The following is a 23,060-nucleotide window of genomic DNA, read 5'->3' as shown; positions in this document are numbered from 1 at the left end:
AGCATTGCTGCTTCTGCGGAAAGGCTGGACACTCCAGCAGCGGAGCTGATGGGACTGGGTGCCGCCATCTTGTGGCTATGGGGGATGCCATTTTTGTCGTGGAGGGACAGTTAATTTGCATATCACTCTATTATTAGATAGGACTAGGGGCCCAGTGCACAACATTCGTGCATTGGGGGTGAGGGGTCCTTCAACCCAGCCTGTGGCCTCTCACAGTCCAGGACCCACAAGAAGTCCTCAGCGCTCCCTTGGAGGCTGGAGAGGCTTCTTATCCCCACTGTGCTAGTCAGCAGTGAGTCCGGCTTCTGGCTGAGCATTGCTCCCCCTGGGGGATTGCACTGACCACCAGGGCAGCTCCTGCATTGAGTGTCTGCCCTCTGGTGGTCAGTATGTGTCATGGAGACTGGTTGTTCCCCTTTCAGCCAATCTGCATATTAGGGTTTTATTATATAAGCTACCTGTGAAATGTGCATCAAGAGTTACAGAAATATTATCCATAAATGAGTGAGATCATGTGGTATTTTTCTTTCATTGACTGGCTTATTTCACTTAGCATAATGTTCTCCAGTTCCATCCAGGTTGCTGCAAATGGGAAAAATTCCTTCTTTTTTATAGCAGCATAGTATTCCATTGTGTAGATGTAACAGTTTTCTGATCCAGTCATCTGCTGATGGGCACCTAGGCTGTTTCCAAATCTTTTTTAAAAAATTTCTTTATTGATTATGGTATCACTTAATTGTCCTCATCCCCCCATTCCCATCCCAAACCCCTCCCCACATATGCCCCCACCCCTCTCATGATCTCACTCAATTATAGATAATAAAGAACATGATAAACAAAAAGATAGATACAGAGGCAGTAAAGCATCAAACAGACTGTCAAATGACAGTGGGAAGGTTAGGGAGAGGTGGAAGAGATAAGAGATCAACGGAAGGACTTGTATGCATGCATATAAGCATAACCAATGGACGCAAAACACGGGGGCGGGGAGTGAGGGTATGTATGGGAGTGGGGGGGCGCAATGGTAAGATATGTACACATATAATACCTTAATTAAAAAAAAAGAAAAAAAGAGTTACAGAAATAACCCGCATTGCAAGCAATTATGCATGATGCAACTGACACCAGTACCATATTATATTATCATATTACTTGCTTTAAAAATAAGTTTTCAAGTCAACATCAAATATTCAGTCAGGGCTATACCTGATGTGCAGAAACATTTCATACAGCCAGCCTGAGACTGCTATCCTTAGAAAGTCCTGATTAAATGGCTACGCTACAGTTGGTATCTGAAAACCTGACTCTGGGGAGGGTTTTCACCTTTCCTTCAACAAGACTGTGCACATGGCCATACAGGGATGTACCTAGAGTGCCAGCTCAGGTGACTGGAGAGGCTGAGCCACTGGGTCCTGCAGGACACCTACTACACAAGGCCACTCTAGCAATTTGAGCAGACACAGCAGCTCTACCTAATACATAGAACAAACACAGGGAGCAGCCAAAATGAAGAGACAAAGAAACGTGACACAAATGAATGAAATGGAAGCAAGCAAACTACTGGATACAGAGTTCAAAACAATGGTTATAAGGTTACTCAAGGATATTCATGAGAGCTTCAAGTGACTTCATGAGACTTTCAAGGACATTAATGAGAGTTTCAAAGAAATGAAAAAGGACCAGTCAGAAATTAAGTACACACTAGTTGAAATAAAGAAAAATTTACAGGGATCCAACATTAGAATAGAAGATTCTGAGAGTCAAATCAAGGATTTCCAATATGAGAAATCAAAAATACCCAATCAGAAGAACAAAAAGAAAAATAATAAAGAAATATGAAGACAGAATAAGGAGCCTCTGGGAGAACTTCATTATTTCAAGAAATAATAACAGCAAACTTCCCCTACCTGGTGAAAGGAAGAGGCTTACAAGTCAAGGAAGCACAGAGATTACCAAACAAGTAGAACCCAAAGTGGCCCACACCAAGACACATCGTAAATAAAATGCCAAGACAGAGAGAAACTTAAAAGCAGCGTGAGAAAAGCAGTTGGTTACCTTCAAGGGAGCACCAATATACAGCATATGTCTTGTTCCCAAATTCTCTGCTGTTTTAAACTTACTTAAATTGATTTCTCATCAAAAATTATGCAGGCCAGAAGAGAGTGGCAAGAAATATTCAAAGTGATAAACATCAAGAACCTACAACCAAGATTACTCTACTTAGGAAAGATCTCATTTAGATTTGAGGGTCAGATAGAGGGATTCACAGACAAGAAATAGGTAAAGGAAATTACCACTACCAAAGCAGTATTACATAAAATTTTGGGATACACTTGAAGAAGAAGAAGCAGGAGGAGGATGAGGAAGAGGAGGAGGAGGAGGAACAGAAAGAGGAGGAGCAGAAGAAGAACCGTGAACAATAAACTAGCAATAAATACATATCTGTCAACAATTAAAACTGAAAATCAAAATAAACAAACAAAAAATCTAATAAACAAAATAAACTGATGGATAAAAGAGAATCAGAGGCATGGAAAGTGGAATAGACTGATGATTCTCAGAGGGAATGGGGAAAGGGAGGATGGGAAGGAATTAACCAAAGGTTTTATATGCATACTAGGGGCCCAGTGCACAAATTTGTGTATCTTAAAAGGAACTGTGGGCTGCAAGGCTGCAGTGTGCACAGGGGCGGGTCTCAGCCCATCCTCCACACCCCTGCCTAGGCCCTCCTGTCTTGGCCCCTGGTCCCCTGTCTGCTGGTAGCCCTGCTCTCCTCACCACCACTTGCACCCACTGATGGTGTGGAGCTATTGGGGCTGGAGCCAGCAGCAGGTGCAATCACCCTTGCCCCAATCTCCCTCAGGAGTAGGGGAAGGTGGAGAAGCCCTCAGGGGCGATCAGGGCCAGCAGTGCCTCTCACACCTGTTGATGGTTCCGAGGGATCAGGACCAGCGCTGGGCTCTGGCAGTGGGTGCAAGTGGTGGCTCTGGCAACAGCTCCAGCCGTGAGCAGAACTGGTGCCAGTAGCAGGTTGGAGAGGCGGCTGCTGGCCTCAATCGCCCCTCAGGAGCAGGGGAAGTTGAAGAAGCCCTGAGGGGCAATCAGGGTACTGGCAGCAGGTGTGAGCGCCAGGTGGTACCATGGTGCTCAGGCACAAAGAATTTTCAGTAACCACCAGAGGCTTGCACCAATGACAGTGACCTGCGCTCTGCATTGGTCTGGCGACCCCACTCACCTGATCTACCATTCCGTGATGGCGATAACCGCCATGTTTCCCACTCTGCCGCCTGCTGCTGATGCCCGCCATGTTCCACGCAGGCCTCCTCATAGTCAGCGCACATCATAGTGACTGGTTGTTCGGTTATTCTACCTTTTGGTCTATTTGCATATTAGGGTTTTATATGTATACAGAGATATGCATTCCATGTGGACACAGACATTAGAGAGGTGAAGGCCTAGGGCAGGGTAGGAATTGGGTTTAGGGGAGCAATGGGGGGGGAGGAGTACATCTGTAATACTCTCAACAATAAAGATTAAATGTATATATTTAACAAGTGTTGTCGAGGATATAGGAAAAGAGAAGGCCAGAGGTAAATGCCCTTGACCACAATTGAACCCAGGATGCTTTGGTCTGCAGGCCAATTCTCTATCCACTGAGCCAAACAAGCTAGGTGTGCAACTCTAATAAAAAGTTTAAGAGAGGAAAAAGAAACGCCTAAGGAAAAGCAGTCCTTCTGACCTTCACATATTGACATGTGATAATAGGATGCTTTGGAACCGTTGTTACTTAGCTGAGCAGGAAAGCAGACATAAACACTGAAAACCTCACAGCTGAATGAAGGTCAACTACCGGGATCCTGATGACATCATGGAACCACCAAAACAGTCCTGGTTCCTATTGTTTCGGCCTCTGTTAATTAGGGCACCTATTATCTGAATCTAAAAGCATTCTACCTATACCAACAATCCAAAAAATTCAAACACTTGGAAGCTGTATAGCATGCTATTAAACAATTATTGGGTTACCAAAGAGATCAAAGAAAAAACTAAAAACATCTGGGAAACTAATGACAATAAAAATACAACAATCCAAAATCTATCAGATATAATGAAAGCAGACCTGAGGGGAAGTTTATAGCTTACAGACCTACCTCAAAAAAAACAAGAAAAAATGGTAGTAAATCATCTAACTCTACAACTTAAATAATTAGAAAGAGAGCAACAAGAAAAGCTCAGAATGAGCAGAAGGAGGAGATAATAAAGATCAGAGCAGAAATAAATGATATAGAGACCTAAATATATAAATAAATAAATAAATAAATAAATAAATAAAACAAAAGATGAACTTCTAGCCAGGCTAACCAAGAAGCAAAGAGAGAGGACCCAAATAAACAAAATCAGAAATAAAAGAGGTGAAGTAACAACAGACCCAACCGAAATACAAAGGATTGTTAAAAAATACAATGAACAACTCTATTTCAAAAAACTAGACAACCTGGAGGAAATGGATATATTCCTAGAAAAATACAACCTTCCTAAATTCAATCAGGAAGAATATAAAAATCTCAATAGACTGATAACTATGGAAGAAATTGAAGCTGTCATCAAAAAGTTTCCAGCAAACAAAAGCCTGGGGCCAGACGGCTTCACAGGGGAGTTTTATCAAACATTCAAGGAAGAACTACAACCTATCCTCCTCAGACTATTCAAAAATTTCAAGAAGAAATAACACTTCCAAGCTCATTCTATGAAGCCAGCATCACCCTCAAACCAAAACCAGATAAAGACAACATAATGAAAGAGAATTACAGCCCAATATCCCTCATGAACATAGATGCCAAAATCCTCAACAAAATTCTAGCAAATAGGATCCAGCTGTACATCAGAAAGATCATACACCATGACCAAGTAGGATTTATCCTAGGGATGCAAGGATGGTACAATATCCGCAAATCAATAAACGGGATATATCACATGAACAAATTGAGAGATAAAAATCACATAGTCATATCAATTGATGCAGAAAAAGCATTTGACAAATTCCAACACCCTTTCTTGATAAAAACTCTCAACAAGGTGGGAATAGAAGGATCATACCTCAACATAATAAAAGCCATAGATGACAAACCCACAGCCAATATCATACTCAATGGGCAAAAACTAAACCCATTTCCCCTTAAGATCAGGAACAAAACAGGGATGCCCATTCTCACCACTCCTGTTTGACACTGTACTGGAAATATGAGCCATTGTTATTAGATAAGAAGAAGAAATAAAAGGCATCCAAATTGGAAAAGAAGAAGTAAAACTGTCCTTATTTGCAGATGACATGATACTATACATAGAAAACCCAAAAGACTCCATCAAAAAATTATTAGACTTAGTAAGTGAATTTGGCAATGTAGCAGAATACAAAATTAATACCAGGAATTCTATGGCATTTATATTCACCAATAGAGAACATACAGAAAGAGAGATTAAAAAAGCAATCCCATTTATCATCGCACCAAAAAAATTAAGATACCTAGCAATAAACTTAACTAAGGAGGTAAAGGACCTATACGCGGAAAACTACAGGACACTGAAAAAAGAGATAGAGGAAGACATAAACAGATGGAAGAACATACTGTGTTCATGGGCAGGTAGAATCAACATCATTAAAATGTCTGTACTACCCAATGCAATCTATAGATTCAATGCGCTCCTCATTAAAATACCAAATGGCATATTTCACAGACCTAAAACGAACTCTCCAAAAATTCATCTGGAATAAAAAAAAAAGACCCCCGAATAGCTACAGCAATAATGAGAAAGAAGAACAAAGTAGGTGGGATCTCAACACCAGATATCAATCTGTGTTACAAAGCCACTGTTCTCAAAACTGCCTGGTACTGTCACAAGAACAGACATAGAGATCAATGGAATAGAATAGAGAACCCAGCAATTGACCCAAAACACTATGCTCAATTAATATTTTCCAAAGGAGGCATGAACATGCAATGGAGTCAAGACAGTCTCTTCAATAAATGGTGTTGTGAAAACTGGACAGATACATGCAAAAACATGAAACTAGACCACCCACTTACACCATATACAAAAACCGTAAAAATACTAGAGGAATCAATCCACAGGCAGCAAAATCTCTGAAATATGCCCAAGCAATTTCTTCACGAATACCGCTCCTAGGGCAATGGAAACTAAAGAGACAATAAACAAATGGGACTACCTCAAAATAAAAAGCTTTTGCACAGCAAAAGGAACCATCAACAAAACAATAAGAAAGCCAACTGCATGGGAGAACATATTTGCCAATGTTATCACTGATAAGGGTTTAATCTTCAACATTTACAGGGAACTCATACAACTTAATAAAAGGAAGATAAACAACCCAATCAAAAAATGGGCAACGGACCTAACTAGACACTTTTCGAAAGAAGAGAGAAGGAAGGCCAACAGACATATGAAAACATGCTCAAAGTCACTAATTATCCAAGAGATGCAAATCAAAACGACAATGCAGTACCATCTCACACCTGTAAGAATGGCTATCATCAACAAATCAACAGTAGACAAGTGCTGGCCAGGAGGTGGAGAAAGGGGAACTCTAGTGCACTGCTGGTGGGAATGCAGACTGGTGAAGCCACTGTGGAGAATAATATGGAGTTTCCTAAAAAAAACTTAAAATAGAACTCCCATTTGATCCAGTGATCCCACTGCTAGGAATATATCCCAAAAAAACACCAATCAGAAAGGATATATGCATCCCTATGTTCTTAGCAGCACAATTCACCATAGCTAAGTTGGAAACAGCCTACGTGCCTATCAGCAGATAAGTGGATTAAAAAACTGTAGTACAGCTACACAGTGGAATACTACGCTGCGGTAAAAAAGAAGGAATTCTTACCATTTGCAACAGCATGGATGGAACTGGAGACCATTATGCTAAGCCAGTGGTCGGCAAACCCATTAGTCAACAGAGCCAAATATCAACAGTACAACGATTGAAATTTCTTTTGAGAGCCAAATTTTTTAAACTTAAACTATACAGGTAGGTACATTGTTATTAACTTAATTAGGGTATTCCTAAGCTGGCCTTTGCTAAAATCTCAAGGGCCCAAAGAGCTGCATGTGGCTCGCGAGATGCAGTTTGCCGACCACTGTGCTAAGCGAAATAAGCCAGTCAGAGAAACATAAATATCACATGATCTCACTCATTTATGAAATATAATGAACAACATAAACTGATGAACAAAAACAGATCCAGAGACAGAGAAGCATCCATCAGACCATCAAACCTCAAAGGGAAGGTAGGGGAGGGTATAGGTAAGGGGGAGGGGTCAAGCAAAGTACTTGTATGCATGCATATAAGCCTAACCAAAGAACACACACAACAGGGGATGAGGGCATGAGTGGGGATTTGAGGGGAGCCATGTGGGGGATAAGGACACATATATAATACCTTAATCAATAAAGGGATTAAAAAAAGCATTCTACCTGATAAATTTCCCAAGGCCTAGAGGATACGATCTAGTCCTTTCTAGAGACTGTGGTACTAAAGACTTTCATAAGCCTGCCTTAGCTTGTCACTTACCTCATTGCCAACCATTCCTATTGCACACATTTTGCACCATCAAAATGGTACTGCTCATAGACCCCAAAAAGTTCACTTGTACATCTCAGCCCTTTCACTGCTGTTACTGCTGCCAAATGTGTAATCTCAATAGCTGTTCCTCCTGCCAAACATCACACTTCTGCCCCGTTTCCTGGAAAACTTCTTTGTGGTCTGCATGATTACACCCACCCACATATTTATGTTTACTTATTTTAAAAAAAGTTTTTAAATTTTGATTAGACAGAGACAGAGAAACAGAGAGAGAAACACTGGTTTGTGGTTCCATTTACTTATGCATTTATTGGGTGATATTGTTATGTGCCCTGACCAGGGTCAAAACCACATCCATGGCATATCAGGCACAAGGTAAGCAACTGAGCTACCTGACCAAGGCCCCACCCACATTTGTAAAACTAATCCTCACCATGGACTTAAAGAGGCTGACACATCCTATACACCAATACAAAAGAATAAGCAAGGATAACTATAACCCCCTACTGTGCTCTGACACCTAGTGAGCATGGAATAAAGTTAGTAAATAATAGAAATGACAATGACACAACAGGCTCTTGGAGGGGAGAAACTGTGTTTTTAAAATTCTGCAACAGCAGAATAGCATTCAGGAACTAAAAGACACCTGAGAGTTAAATAGCAGACTATGAAGCGGAAAAAATGAATAACTGAATTTTGACATTTACTTTTAAATTCTGTTTAAAAGGATGCAGAAATAAACCAGGGACAACTCTCACATATTATGAGCACCTACCAGGTCAAAATGATATTTAATCTTAGTATTTTCTATAACTTGCAAAACCAATTTACACACGTCCTTAGAAAAATGTCCAATATGTTTTAGTATCCTCATACAAGTCAGATTGCACAATGAACTAGGTGCCGCATCTGGGTAGCACGCTGGCACTTTTGTTATTATGAAATATTTTAAACTTTTATTATAATTTGTTGAGTCCTGAGTTGTGCTGTTTGAATATTTATTATGATTATCTTTTGACCAATGGCAACAGAGCATCGTGTTCTAATGAAATTAGTGTCCTTACAATTTTCCAAGAAACAGAAGGTGACATCTTGTTCTAATAAAGTCAACATATCTTATTCTCTTTTGACTTCTGAAGAAGGAGGTTCATAACAGTGAGACCTAGTAGGTATAATATGTAAAATACCCTGTGCTTCTCAACAGGCATTGCCTTTCTGACGTCTGTACTATGAGTAGATATCCTTAAAACACAATCTCATTGGGACTGTTGCACACTGGCTAAGTGATATAGCCCTTATTGTTTGCCATTTGTTTGTGGTACCAGGAAAGTATTGTAGAGTTCCCAATATTAATTACTTTTTAGTAAGGCAAAACACTATGTGCTACAAGTATTCATTTAATAAATGTAATCCATTTGCTGTAAAAACTAAGCAAATTTCCATTTTTAGAAAAAGTCCAATTTGGTATAATGTGACTATAACAGAAACATACAATATCCTAACTTAACATCTTTTTTCTTGATTACATAAATATATCATATGGGATTTTAGGCGTTAGGACTACATAAATGAACTTCATTTCAAATATATTGCACCAGATTTTAAATTACTTACAGTTAACATTTTTAATCATACTGACTACTATTCTATTAAGAAAGAGATTAAGGAAAACTACACATACAACTTACACATTGTTTGGTATTTTTTCACTGCTCTTTCATTATCAAAACTCCCTTACTCTTACTTCATCTATGGTAGGAGCACCAAGAGTAATTCACTATCAAAATTCTTACCAAAAAGGCTACTTTCCAATGTTTCGGTTCTTCCTTCTTCACATTCAGTAGTTAGTTGTTGCTTGCTGTATAAAATAAATGGGGATAAATAATATTACTGACTTAATATGAATGTAAAAATATTTTACAAATATAGTAAATGTTTAGCATATTTTAGGTAATATCAGAGCTAATATTAAAACTAATTACTAGTATATGATACATTTCAAATATATGAGGTCTAAAAAGTTTTTTAGGAAACATGTAAGTTTTTTAAAAAGTAAACTGAAACAGTCATGATTTGAGGGCAGTATAGTTTAATGAATTATTTAGAGTTAGCTTATCATAAGGGCAGTGTCTTGAACTCAGACATCCTAGTTCTATAATCAACAGCTATTTGTTCTCAAGTCACTTTTCTTTGACTCAAGGTCCTCCTCCACAAAATAACAATCTTACTGCCTTATTTTAGAAGGTTGTTAGGAGGACTAAATGAGCTAAACAGCAAAAAAAAAAAAAAAAAAAAAAAAAATGCTCAGAGAAACAGTAAACCAAAGCAAAAATCAGTTCATGAACTTCATTTGTTGCAATTCTTTTGGAATCTGAAATAAGCCCCATTGTGGGGTTTTCAACATTTCAAACATAAAATGTTGCAGTTTTCAGAAAATGTCATTACTTTTGATTATTACCTGTTCTTTCTTTGTGTTTTGTAAATCAGGGTATCACAGCTATTATATATATATATAACTTGCAACTAAATCCATCTACAAATATTACCTCCTGAAGTCAGATAACACAATGTTCCCTTATTTTTGCAGCGAATTATACCAAGGGCAGAAAGAATACTAATAGAAGTCAGGACCTGGCCTGGACTATTACTACCCCTTCTCTACCTACTCACACTGTGAACCAGCAGATCTTTATGAGAATGACCCTTAATCTCCCTGTTCACCCGCATTGGCTTTGAAGATAGATTCCTACTGGTCACACATGGATACTGATGAGACATGGATGGGGGCTTAGCTATTATATGGACCAATAACCAATTTTGTTTATTGGTGTGTTTTTGTAAATAACTCTTTACTATAGGAAATATTATATATGTCCCTTTTTTTTCTCTATTAACCCTCTCCAGGCCACATCCCTCCCCCGCATCCCAGGCCTGCTTCACCCCACTGTCTGAGTCCATGGGTTATGCACATATGCATACAAGATCTTTGGAATAACCTACTTTTGATTCAGAGCTTTCTGTTGACTGGCTTCCATGTGAGGCACAATTTAAAATATTTTGAAACCTGAGGCAAATTCAAATCACTTGGGAATATTTCATTGTTATGGCAAAGAGATCACAAACCTCAGTCATGGAGGAGGAAAAAGGACTCTAAGAGACCAAGAAAAAAGTTCATACAACTAGGCCAAGGTACCAGCCTGATGGGAAAACCAGACTGTGAAGTCAGTAAACAGAGAAATCAATTAGAAATATCCTCTAAATAAATCATGAATTTAGTTAGCAAAACATGGTCTATACAGAGATATTATTAACTTACAGATAAATAATTCATCTCAAGAAAAATGAATATCATTTTACCTAAAGACATGGGCCTGATTAGGCCTTACTGAGGTAAAACCTTTGGTTCTGTGGCCATAGCTATCCAAGATGGACCCTAAAAGCTTTGGTGGGAAAAACAAGTTGCTATTTATCACTACAATTGTCAAGGAGAGTAAGATAAATGCTTGGACTAACTGGGCCTCTTAGAAAAATTCTAACTCAGAGTTCACATGCAATCAGATTTGACTTTCTCGGTTGCTCTGATTTGCATCTTTATCTCCATGGCAGAGCTACAGGGGAACTTATCAGTGTATGTTGAGAAACAACAGAAACATTTGAGATCCAAGTTGTTTGACCGTCAAACCATGGGTCAGCCCCTTGCTAATTATGGAACCATGGGTCAATTCATCCACCTCCCTGAACCACACTTGACTCATTAATAAAAAGTAAGCTACAATAGCACACCTACTTTGCAAAGTTATTGTGATAACTATATAACACAGATTAATTATATAATATAGGGTCTAGCCCACAATAGAACACTCTAGAAATGGTAGGTTCTTTTCTCTTCATTCCCATAGTTAACACACAAATTTTTAAAAATCCATAAAATCCAACCTGATTAAAGAGTCTTCTTCAGAGATATCTTCCACTATTAAAGAGTCTTCTTCAGAGATAGCTTCTAATATTAAAGAAAAAAAGTGAAATGCATTTTAAAACAATAATAAAATATAGGACTTTAGAAGTACTGGACTAGTGCTTTGTTAGAAAGTATCCTTTGGACCACACTTAAAGACTATACTATAGTGAATATTAATCATATTATTGGTAGGACATAAATATATTAAGAACATTTACTTTCTCTTTTTAAATATGCCAAATGCAAGAAAAAAAGAATGGGATGTATCACAATTTGATACTTATCTGTGAACTATTATTTACAATGAACATAATTCTAACCAAACCCATCAGAGTGACAGAAAATGGTATTGTTAGTAGAAGCAGAATCTATAATAATCTATAATAATAAAAGCATAATATGCTAATTAGACCAGACATCCTTCTGGACGACCTTCTGGACAAAGCCGGGGCTGCAAGGGCTGAGCCCCTTGCACAAATTTTGTGCATCAGGCCTCTATTCATAGAATAACAATGTCAAACATAAAATAGCATGAGTTTTCTGAACTTCTTCCATGAGGAGCAGTTAGTAAAGAGAACACCTCTTATGCAGTAACACTGACAACTTCTCCAGCTCTTCAGTGAAGACTAGCCCGTTAGGATGAAACACTCCATCACAAGGAAGCTTGATCGCCAGGCACTACACTTTAAGCACAGCAAAACATAGGAAACAGTGTCTTCCTGGCCCCATTCCCAATTGCAACTTAAATAGCAAAGACTTGGGGATTCCAGTTGTATAAAGTAGAACTACTTGAGACTGTCTCTTTCCATTGCTAGAGTGTATCTGCTCCCACCTCATAGAGCAGGTGGAAGAGCCAGTTAGTGCTCTGCAGTAGTGTGTGAGGTCATTTTTCTCAACCTTCCCCATTAGGTGGCAAATGCCTAGAGGAAACATGCTTTTTCAGCTTGTGTGGCATATGTCATCAGATCCTATGCTGAAGAGCAACGACAACCAATTAAGGACAAAAAAAGCCTTGGATAAGTACATTCAATTACCTTGGAATTTTAATTTTTTAAACTTTTAAAATGATACCCAATGTCTCTTTCCAACTATACAAAATTCAAGAAAAGGCAAAACTATGGAGATAGTAAAAAAGATCAGTGGTTTGCAGTGGTTAGAGAGAATGGAGGGTGGAATAAGCAGAGCACAGCAGATTTTAAGGACAGTGAAAAGATTGTATATGATACTGTAAGGGTGGGTACTTGTCATCAGATTTTTGTCAAAACCCATAGAATGTACACCACCAAGAGTGAACCTTAAGGATAATTATGGACTTTGGTTGATAATGATGAGTCAATGCAGGTCCATCCATTGTAATAAACGTACCTCTCTGGTATAGCATGTCAAAATGAGCAAGGCTGTGTGTGTTTGGGGTTGTGGCATTTATGAGAACTCTCTGTACTCTCCACTCAATTTTCCTATGAACCTAAAAGAGCTCTTTGAACATGTATCAACATATTATTGCTATTTCAAGACACAGTCACCTTGGACATTAAGATAAAGATCCAAGTATCAGAATATGGGGTTTTTAAAAAATAATTTTTAATTGACTTCATAAAGGAAAGGAGAGGAAGAGAGAGATAGAAACATCAATTATGAGAGAAAATCATAGATGGCTGCCTCCTAAACACCCACACTGGGGATTGAGCATGCATCCCTTGCACAGACCCTGACCTAGAATCCAACTGCAACCTTTTGGTTCATAGGTCCACACTCAACCACTGAGCCATGCTGACCAGGCAGAATATGAGTAGTATCCCCACCACTGAGTGGAGCAAGTGGAAAGATATAAATAAAGCCAATGATCCTAATAAAGTCCTCTAAGAAAATTACTGAGACCTTCCATAATCCCTCTGTATATGCAAATAAGCCAAAGGGGATACTCTTTAAAAATATAATTCTGAGCTTAATGAAAAGGAGAATTTTGAAAATTTTGAAATCTCTTCTGCTAAAGATTGTTGTTAAAGTACTATAATGACAATAAGTAAAGTCACCATAATTGAAAAATCACTTGAAATATATGGCTTTGTGGCAGTATTTGTCAAAATCTTATAAAGCAAACATGTCTGTTACATTTGTTGCTAGATGGAAAAAAGAAAGACAAAGATTTTTTAAAAGAAACTCTGTAAATGCGGCCTAAAAAAATTACTCTGGAAGGAAGTAAAAAGAGGTTTTCTTCAAATATCTGAAAAACTGTAATTAAAAGTCCAGATATTAGGCCTCAAAAAGAAAAGTAAGTAATTTGTGTTTTTGCCTCCCTGACAAAGCTAATGTAAAAGTGTTCAAAGGCTAATAGCAGAAATTTAATTAGTATCATTTACTCTCCATAACCTAGGACAAGTAAAGTTAAAAAAGAACACCTCACTTGAAATTTATTTAAATTGGCAAGTGAATATTCAAGAAAATTTAATTGTACTGGGAAGGAAACTGTTCCTGAAGTGTTAACTAATTTTTTACTAATGGTTCATCTCATAATAAAAGCTGCTTAACATGCAATGAATCCAAAGCAGTTATATTTCTGTGCAGAAAAATTAAAATTAAAAAATTATCAAGTCTGCATTATAACATTTCCAAAAGCCTCCTAATTTTTAAATCAAAAAAAAGGGGGGAGTAGTGGAATAATTCCCTGTAAGAAAATTACATCAAGCCTTAATTGCTTTAAATTTTTTACTTTGGAAATTATTTTTCACTTGTAATGCTGATAGCAAGATACTGATGAAAACACCCATGGTGTCAAAATAAGCCAAAGGAAATTCATTTGGGCAAAAATTGAAAAGATCGCAAGTCTAATTTATAGAAAAGATTCCTTTATTAACCTTTGTTTGAGAATATGTTTTTATATTTCCAGAAAACTCCAAGCCCATGTGGATTCCTACAACAACAGATCCCAGAGAGGAACTGACCAGATTGCTCCAGCCAAAGATTAGCAGTGGCCCCCAAAACAAGAGGAGAAAAAGTCCAGAAATGAAGATAGTGAAGACGCCTTGTCTTGCTGCTGATTGCCCAGAACCAAAAAAGAGAAGGTCAAACCTACATTACCACCATCCAGAACTAGCATATCACTTTTGGCATGTACACATTAGTAACTGTTGGACATTGAAATTGGGAATCAACGAACTGTTGACCCAGAAAGAAACTGACTAGAGAATGTTTCCTTTAATGCCTGACAGCAATTTAAAGGGACTTGATAGAACTCTATCCTTTCCATTGAATTTTAAAATCTTAACCTTTTGCACTCGGATGTAGAGTGTGACTCGACACGGTTAGCATTAGAATAAAGGAATCAAGAAAAAAGCAAGTGAGTGCAAAGGGTTAAACATACGTTCTTGTTAAATTTATAAAATCCAAAAGGGTGAGATGCCAGAAGCTAATCCAGCATGTCATAAATGCAAGAATTTCATCAAAATGTTGATGGAACTTGGGGACTCAGTAGGGGCTGAATCATATATGTTATTGCCTGTTGGAAATGGCTAAGGGCATTTTCCCAAACCTGAAAAGGATGCATAAATGATTGCTTGCTGCCAGACAGCTGAGGGAATTTCAATCTACATGTTATTGCCCCCTACTGGCTAAACACCTGAACAGCCATAAACAGTTCCCCTAATCTGACAATGGATTCTGTATACTAATCCTTGGTCTTTAATATATATACTAGCGTTCCCGTTGCAGGAAAAATCCTGCAATAGGATTTCCTGCTGCACTCTACCCCGCCTCCGTTCCTCCCTTGTCGCCCGCCCCGCCTTCTCCACCAGCCCGCCTGCTTTTCCCTTCGCCCCGCCTCCGCTCCTCCCTTGTCGCCCGCCCCCCCTTCTCCACCAGCCAGCGTGCTTTTCCCTTCTCCCCCGGCTCCGCCTCCGCTCCACCCTTTTCACCCGCCCCGCCTTCTCTGCCAGCCCGCCTGTTTTTCCCTTTGCCCCAGGCCCTGACTTCGCTCCTCCTTTCCTCCCCCCCGCCCCCCCCGCTTGCTTGCTTCTTAGAAGCTTTACTCCCTTCTGCAGCTCTTGACTTCTTTTGACCCTGACTTGATATGCAAATTAGCCACCATCTTTGTTGGGGTAATTTGCATACTCATCCTGATTGGTTGGTGGGCGTGGCTTGGCTGATGGGCGTGGTTTAGGTGTAGCGAAGGTGTGGTCAATTTGCATATTTGTCTATTATTAGATTAGATACCTATCTTGCCTTAGAACAATTTGTGTTAATAAAAAGCAAGGAGTCCAGAGAGACATGAGAACTTGGTTTCTTTAGCTAAGTCTTCTCTGGCTCCCCAAAATGCCTTCCAAAATTATGTTTTGTCTCTGAACTCTTTATTAATTTACACACAGCCCTTCCCCAGATTCCTGAACCCATTCTAGATGCTGGAATAAGACACTGGCATTAAAAATATATAAGCCACAGGGATCTAGTGTACAGCATGGGGAATGTGTCAAATCCTATCTATCTAATAAAGAGGCAATATGCTAATTGACCCTCACACCATCTAAAAGATGGTGGCGCCCACAGCCAATAAGGAAGGAATATGCTAAATGCCTGCCCTGCCCTCAAAGATGGTGGTGCCCACAGCCAATAAGGAAAGAATATACTAATTGACTGCCATGACCTCAAAGATGGCAGCACCCACAGCCACAAGATGGTGGTGCCAAGTCCCCTCAGCCCCACCAGGGTGGCAGAGGCCTGGCTGGTCCATGCACCTGACTCTGGAGTCCCCCAGTCCTCTTATCCCCCCAGCCGCTCAGGGCTGCCTGAATTAAGGTAACCAGGGCCAGCCTAGGCTTGCTCTGCCAGTAGTGGCACCAGAAGAAGTGTGATGGGGCGTCGCCTTCTCCTGATCGCCAGGTTGCTTCCCGCCCCTGAGGGCTCCCAGACTGTGAGAGGGTCAGGCTGCGCTGAGGGCCCCTTCTCCAGTGCATGAATTTTCATACATCAGTCCTCTAGAATAATAAAAGGCTATTGTGTAAATTGACCCAACAGTGGAATGATCGGTGGCTATTACACACACTGACCACTGGGGCAGATGCTCAATGCAGAAGCTGTCCCCTGTTGGTCAGTGTGCTACCACAGGAGGAGTGCCACTCAGCCAGAAGCACTGAGCTGGACTCACAGCCGGCGAGGGCAGCGGCACTGGCAGGAGCCTCTCCCGCCTCTGTGGAAGCACTAAGGATGACCGTCTGTTGGATATCCCCCAAGGGCTCCCAGATGCAAGAGGGCACAGGCCAGGCTGAGGGACCCCCACCTCCCCCGCAAGTTCACATATTTCATGCACTGGGCCTCTACTATTTGAATAACTTTGCAGGGTTTCAGATGGTTAATAGACATATTATTGTGAATACATGTGAACAAATCTAAGGTATGTAAATGTCAAACCTCTATGGTTGTAATATAATATGTGCCAACTCTACTTTTTTTTAATCCTCTCCTGAGAATATTTTTTCTATTGATTTTTAGAGAGAGTGAAAGACAGAGAGAAATATTGATGTGATATTGGTTGCCTCCTGCACAAGCCCTGACCAGGGGAAGAGCCCCAGAGGAGTCTGCAACTGAGATAAATGCCCTTGAATGCAATCAAACCCAGGACCCTTTGGTCCACAGGCTGATGACTTATGCACTGAGCCAATCCAGCTAGGTGTGACATCTTTAACAAAAAGTTTAAGAGATGAAAAAGAAACACCTAAGGAAAAACAGTCCTTCTGGTCTTTAAATATGGCCATGTGAGAATAGGTCACTTTAGAGCCATTGCTAATTAGCTGGGCAGGAAAGCAGACATAAACACTGACTACCTCACAGCTGAATGAAGGTCAACAACTGGGATCCTGATGATGTCAATGAACCATAAAAACAATTCTGGTTCCTATTGTTTCGGCCCCTGTTAATTAGGCCTCCTATTATCTGAGGCTAAAAGCATTCTACCTGATAAATTTCCCAAGGCCTAGAGGATACAATCTAGGCCATTCTAGAGACTGAGCACTAAAGACTTTCATAAGCCTGCCTTAGCTAGTCACTCACCTCATTGCCAACCATTCCTATTGCACACATTTTGCACCATCAAAATGGTACTGCTCATAAACCCCAGAAAGTTCACTTGTGCATCTCAGCCCTTTCACTGCTGTTCCTGCTGCCAAATGTGTAATCTCAATAGCTGTTCCTCCTGCCAAACATCACACTTATGCCTGTTACCTGGACAACTTCTTTGGGGTCTTCATGATTATACCCACCCACATATTTAGGTTTACTTATTTTTTTAAAAAAAAGGTTGTGAAAATTTGATTAAACAGAGACACAAAAAGAGAAACACTGGTTTGTGGTTCCACTTACTTATGCATTCATTGGGTGATATGGTTATGTGCCCCGACCAGGGTCAAAACCACATCCTTGGCATATCAGGCACAAGTTAAGCAACTGAACTACCTGGCCAATGCCTCAACCACATTTGTAAAACTCTAATCCTCACCATGGAGTTAAAGAGGCTGGCACATCCTACACACCAATACAAAAGAATAAACAAGGATAATTATAAGCACCTAGTGTGCTCTGGCACCTAGTAAGCATGCAATAAAGTAGTACATAATAAAAATTACAATGATACTAACAGGCTCTTTGAGGGAAGAAACTGTGTTTTTAAAATTCTGCAACAGTGGAGCCAGTACCTGAGGGCAGTGTGGGATGTGGACTCAGGGATCGCAGTAGCCAGCCATCCAGATCTCTCCTCAGAACCATGCCACCCAAATCTCTTCCGTATGGTTCTGTATGTGTGAGTTGCCTTTCCTCTACCAGAGCCCAGGATTTTGCTAAGTGAGTTAAAGTAGGCATTCCATATATCCTGGGACTCTATAGACACAGCACCCAGGGAACAGCTGTGAACCCAGGAACACCAGATCTCTAGCAGCATGAATACACGGACGTGGATGAGCTCTGCACCTTCTCACAGAAAGGTCAGATTTCACCTAGGAAAAGGAGAGGTCTGAGATCCAGGCTGGAGAGAGAGGAATGTGCACAAGGAGAGCTAGAGGTTATGGGAAGTCGGTGCCCCCACAAAATTCACAGCCATTGGGGCTAGCGTGATCCACAAATGTGGGAGGGGATCCACAAGGCTTCTAGCAAAAGGGAACTCTAATAATCAACCCATAGCTTGACTGGGCGCAAAAAGGCAGCCTGAAATTTTAACAGTGTGCTGGCTGCTTAGTGCCAGGGGAAAAAAAGATGGTCACAGAGTTCCATGCAGTGCCTGAGGGTAAAAGTCATGAGTTTGTGCACTTACTCTGGTTCTTTTTTTCTCTTTAAATCCTTACTTTTGCTTACTAAACCCAGTACATGGGATTACCCAATTGGGGGCACTCTGAGATTTGAGGGGTAAGTTGTTTTTGTGGAACCTGGGGATCAAAATGGGGAGTAATAATCAGAGAACCAGTTCTGGGGCAGTCCATTCTCCCGAACCAGTATTAAGTGCCACAGGGAAAACAAAATCTAAATACTGGCTAGAGAAGACTTACAGCTCCGGAGGTCAATCCAGAAACACTGCCACCTAGGGGTTGAATTACAAGTTGACTCTTGTGTAAACACAAATAAAGGAGTCTAAGAAACAAAGACATACAGCCTGCTGGAAAATCAGGACTATAGTTTACAACACAGAGGAGCAGTGGAACACAGGGAACTTCAATAATGTACTGACTACCTGAAAGGAAACAGGTGTACCAAAAAGAACAAGAGGAAGTAAATGACCTTCACTACTGCACGTTTGTATTTTTTAATCTTTTACTTAAGACACTAAATTTTTTCTTTTTTCCTCACTTTATTTTGTCTTTTTAATTATTATATTTTTATTTTTAATCAATATTATTACTACTACTATTTTACCTTCTTTTTTTAAAAAGTATCATTTTATTTTCTCTATATTTTATTTTTGGATTAGTGTTCTACATTCTATGTTCATTTTTCCTTTAGCATAATTTTACTCTATCCTAACTTTACCTTTATGCCAACACTCTCTTCCTCACTTTTCTCCTTTTGTTGTCCTATTTCCCTTACCCAATTCTTGCATTAGATTTTTCCCTATTCCTTCATTTTACCCCGTTAAAAACTGACACTACATATATATCTAATTTCTGACCCCTGCTCTAACTCAATACACACATGTCTCTTCTCTTTCTTCATTATCTATTATTTTTCTCTCTGCCCTTTTTTGTTTGTTTGTTTCTTTGTTTGTTTTGTTATTTGTTTTGTTTTGTTCTAGGATTTTTGTGTTATTTTCTTTTGTTTTTCCTTGCTTTCTCTCTGTCCTATTGTTGTTGGCTTGACTGTTGATTAGATTGGTTTTTTTATGTGTGTGCTTCTTTGTGAGATTGTTTCTTTGTTGTTGTTGTTGTTTTTGTTTGTTTTTTGCTCCTGTTTTTCCTCTCCTTGCTTGTTATTTGTTGTTTTTTGTAGTTTGCATCCATCTTTGTTTGTTTGTTGTTTGCTTTTTTTGGGATTAGTTATTGTTCTCTATTGGAGTTTTCTCCCCATATAGTTTCCCCCCCCCCTTCTTTTTTATTCTCTTTCTTTTATCTCTTACTATTTTTCTTTTTCTCAATATCATTTTTTGCACTCCTCTTTTGTTTTTTCTTCCTTATCCCCTAATTCTCTTTTCTCTGGAGGTCACCTTTAATTGGGGTTATTAGTATCATGAATACTTTTGTGTTCAGTGCCTTGTGCATTATGCCTTGTTGTGTTGTATTTTGTGCCTTTAAATCAATGCAGGAGAGAGAGAGCTACATAACCAGATACCTGGAGAAAAGAGGTCATGAAGAGACAAAGAAACAGCCACATATGAAAGAAAAGGAGGCATCACCAGAAAAGGAAGTAAACGAATTGGTGGCAAGCCATATGTCAGAGAAATAATTCAGAGAAATGGTCATATGGTCGCTGAAAAGAATGGGAGAAAAATTCAACAATATTTGTAAGAACCAAGAGGAAATAAAGAAGAACCAAGAAGAAATAAAAATGACAATGCTGCTATAAAGAACTCAATAGAAACCAACAACAGTAGACTAGAAGAAGCAGAGGACTGCATCAGTGAGCAAGAAGACAAGGTAGAAAAAAATACCCAAGCAGAGCAGCATTTAGAAAAAAAAAAACCTTAAAAAATAGAAGGAGAGCTTAAGGGAATCTTGGAATACCACAAACAAACAACATCTGCAAAATAGGGGTGCAAGAAGGAGAGGAAACTGAGCTAGGAAGAGAAATCCTGTTTGAAGAAATAATCACAGAAAACTTCCATGTTATAGAGAAGAAAAAAAATTCACACAAATTCAAGAATCTCACAGACTCCCAAACAAAATGAATCCCAAAAGACCAATGTCAAGGCATGTTATAATTAAACTAGTGACCCGGTGCACAAAATTCATGCACATTAAAAGGGGATTAGAGGAAATAATTTAATATTGCTATTTGCCCTTTCTTTAAAATAGAAGTGTTAGAGATCAAAGAAAATTAATAAAATGTATATGAAAACCTTTCTCCTGTCAGAATCGGGGGCACACTATGGGACCAAGAGTCAAGTCCCTGCCCACCCACATGCACCTCAAAATCACGTTAGACCCAGACCCGCCCCCCCCCATTAGGTTAGATCCAGACCAGGCCAGTCCCACCCTTGTCAAGCCCTGCTGGGAAGGGGGCATAGCCTCCGTTCCCCTGGCCCAATGTCAGGACAGGGGTGTGGCCTGAGGTCCCCCAGCCCAGACTGGGGCAGGGGGCTTGCCTTGAGGTCCTTCGTCAAGGCCCACCAGGTGGGGGACATGGCCTGAGATCCCCTGTCAAGCCCCACTGGGTGGGGGGGGGTGCAGCCTGAGGTCCCCTGTCAAGCCCTTCCAGGTGGCGGGCATGGCCTGAGGTATCCTGTCAAGCCCCGCTGGGAGGGGATGCGGCCTGAGTTCCCCGACCCACACTGGGGGTGCACCTTGAGGTCCCCCGTCAAGCCCTGCCAGGTGGGGGGCATGCCATGAGGTCCCAAGTCAAGCCCCACGGGGGTGGGTGAGGGTGTAGCCTCAAGTCCCTGGTGATTGCTCGTTAAGGCTCCTTAGGGGAACTTGGCTTCAGCTGTGGGTACAACCATCTTTGTGATGGAGTGATGGTCAATTTGCATATTCCCTCTTTATTATATAGGATTGGCAAATACCAACGACAAAGTAAGAATCTTAAAAGCAGCCAGAGAGAGACAGGAAGTTACCTACAAAGGATCCCCCATCAGACTAGAGACTGATTTCTCAACAGAAACACATCAGACCAGAAGGGAATGGAATGAAATACACAAAGGCATGCAAAGGAAGGGTCTAAACCCAAGAATACTTTACCCAGCAAGGCTATCACTCACAATTGAGGGGGAAATCAAGAGCATCACAGACAAAAAAGGAATAAGGGAGAGTATTACCACCAAACCAGCAATGCATGAAATGCTAAAGGGTCTGCTGTAAAAAGAAAAAATAGGAAGTGAAGAAGACACACAGGTATAAAGAATAAAAATGGTTGGGGGTAAAAGGGAGAGATCAACCAAAGGACTTGTGTACAAGCATATGAGCCTAACCAGCGGTTAAGGACAACAGGGGGGTAGGGGCATGTGTGGGGAGGGGTGTGGGATGGGAATGGGGGGATGAGGGGAATACGTGATACCTTAATCAATAAAGAAATTAAATAAATAAATAAATAAATAAATAAATAAATAAATAAAGATTTAAAAAAGAATAAAAATGGTGACAAATATGTACCTATCAATAATAACTTTCAATTTAAATGGATTAAATGCACCAATCAAAAGACATGGGTAGCTGAGTGAATAAGAAAACATGATCCATATATCTGCTGTCTACAGGAAACCCACCTCAGACAAAAGGACACACACAGACTAATGTTAAAGGGATGAAAAAAAAGTTTTTCAGGGGAATGGAAATGAAAAAAAAAAGCTATGGTAGCAATACTTATATCTGACAAATTAGACCTCAAAATGAAGACCATAACAAAAGATAAGGAAGGCCACTTTATAATACTAAAGGGAGCAATCCAACAAAAAGAAATAATTCTGGTAAACATATACACACCCAAAACAGGACCACACAATTACATAAAAAACACTTCTAGAGCCTATCAAGGGAGAAATTGGCAGCGATACAGTAGGGGACTTTAATACCTCACTATCACCATTGCACAAATCCTTTAATCAAAATATCAGCAAAGAAACATCAATCCTAAATGACTCACTAGATCAGATGGAATTAATTGACATCTTCAGAACATTTCGCACCAAAGCCACAGAATATATATTCTTCTCAAGTACACGTGGGTCATTTTCAAAGACAGACCATATATTGGGTCACAGGCAAAGCCTCTTCAAATCTTCTCGAATCACAATGGCATAAAACTAGAAATCAACTACAATAAAAACAATAAAAAAATCAAACACCTGGAGGTTAAACAGCATGCTCTTAAACAATGACT

General features: G+C 39.8%; 1 protein-coding gene across 1 annotated transcript in view; it reads right to left on the bottom strand.

Moving 5' to 3' along the window:
* LOC129151068 (ankyrin repeat domain-containing protein 26-like) overlaps window positions 1-23,060 on the bottom strand; it is a 55,123-nt gene that overhangs the window by 6,493 nt on the left and 25,570 nt on the right. The window contains exons 9-10 of the mRNA XM_054724689.1: window positions 11,540-11,603; window positions 9,397-9,461 (exon numbers count right to left, since the gene is read on the bottom strand). Of these exons, the coding sequence (XP_054580664.1) occupies window positions 9,397-9,461; window positions 11,540-11,603 (129 nt within the window). The remainder of the gene's footprint in view (window positions 1-9,396; window positions 9,462-11,539; window positions 11,604-23,060) is intronic.

The sequence above is a fragment of the Eptesicus fuscus genome, chromosome 2 (genome assembly GCF_027574615.1).
Source record: "Eptesicus fuscus isolate TK198812 chromosome 2, DD_ASM_mEF_20220401, whole genome shotgun sequence".
NCBI classification, from domain to species: domain Eukaryota; kingdom Metazoa; phylum Chordata; class Mammalia; order Chiroptera; family Vespertilionidae; genus Eptesicus; species Eptesicus fuscus.
Note: the sequence above shows the minus strand (reverse complement) of the source record. Positions and strands in the feature narration are given on the sequence as shown.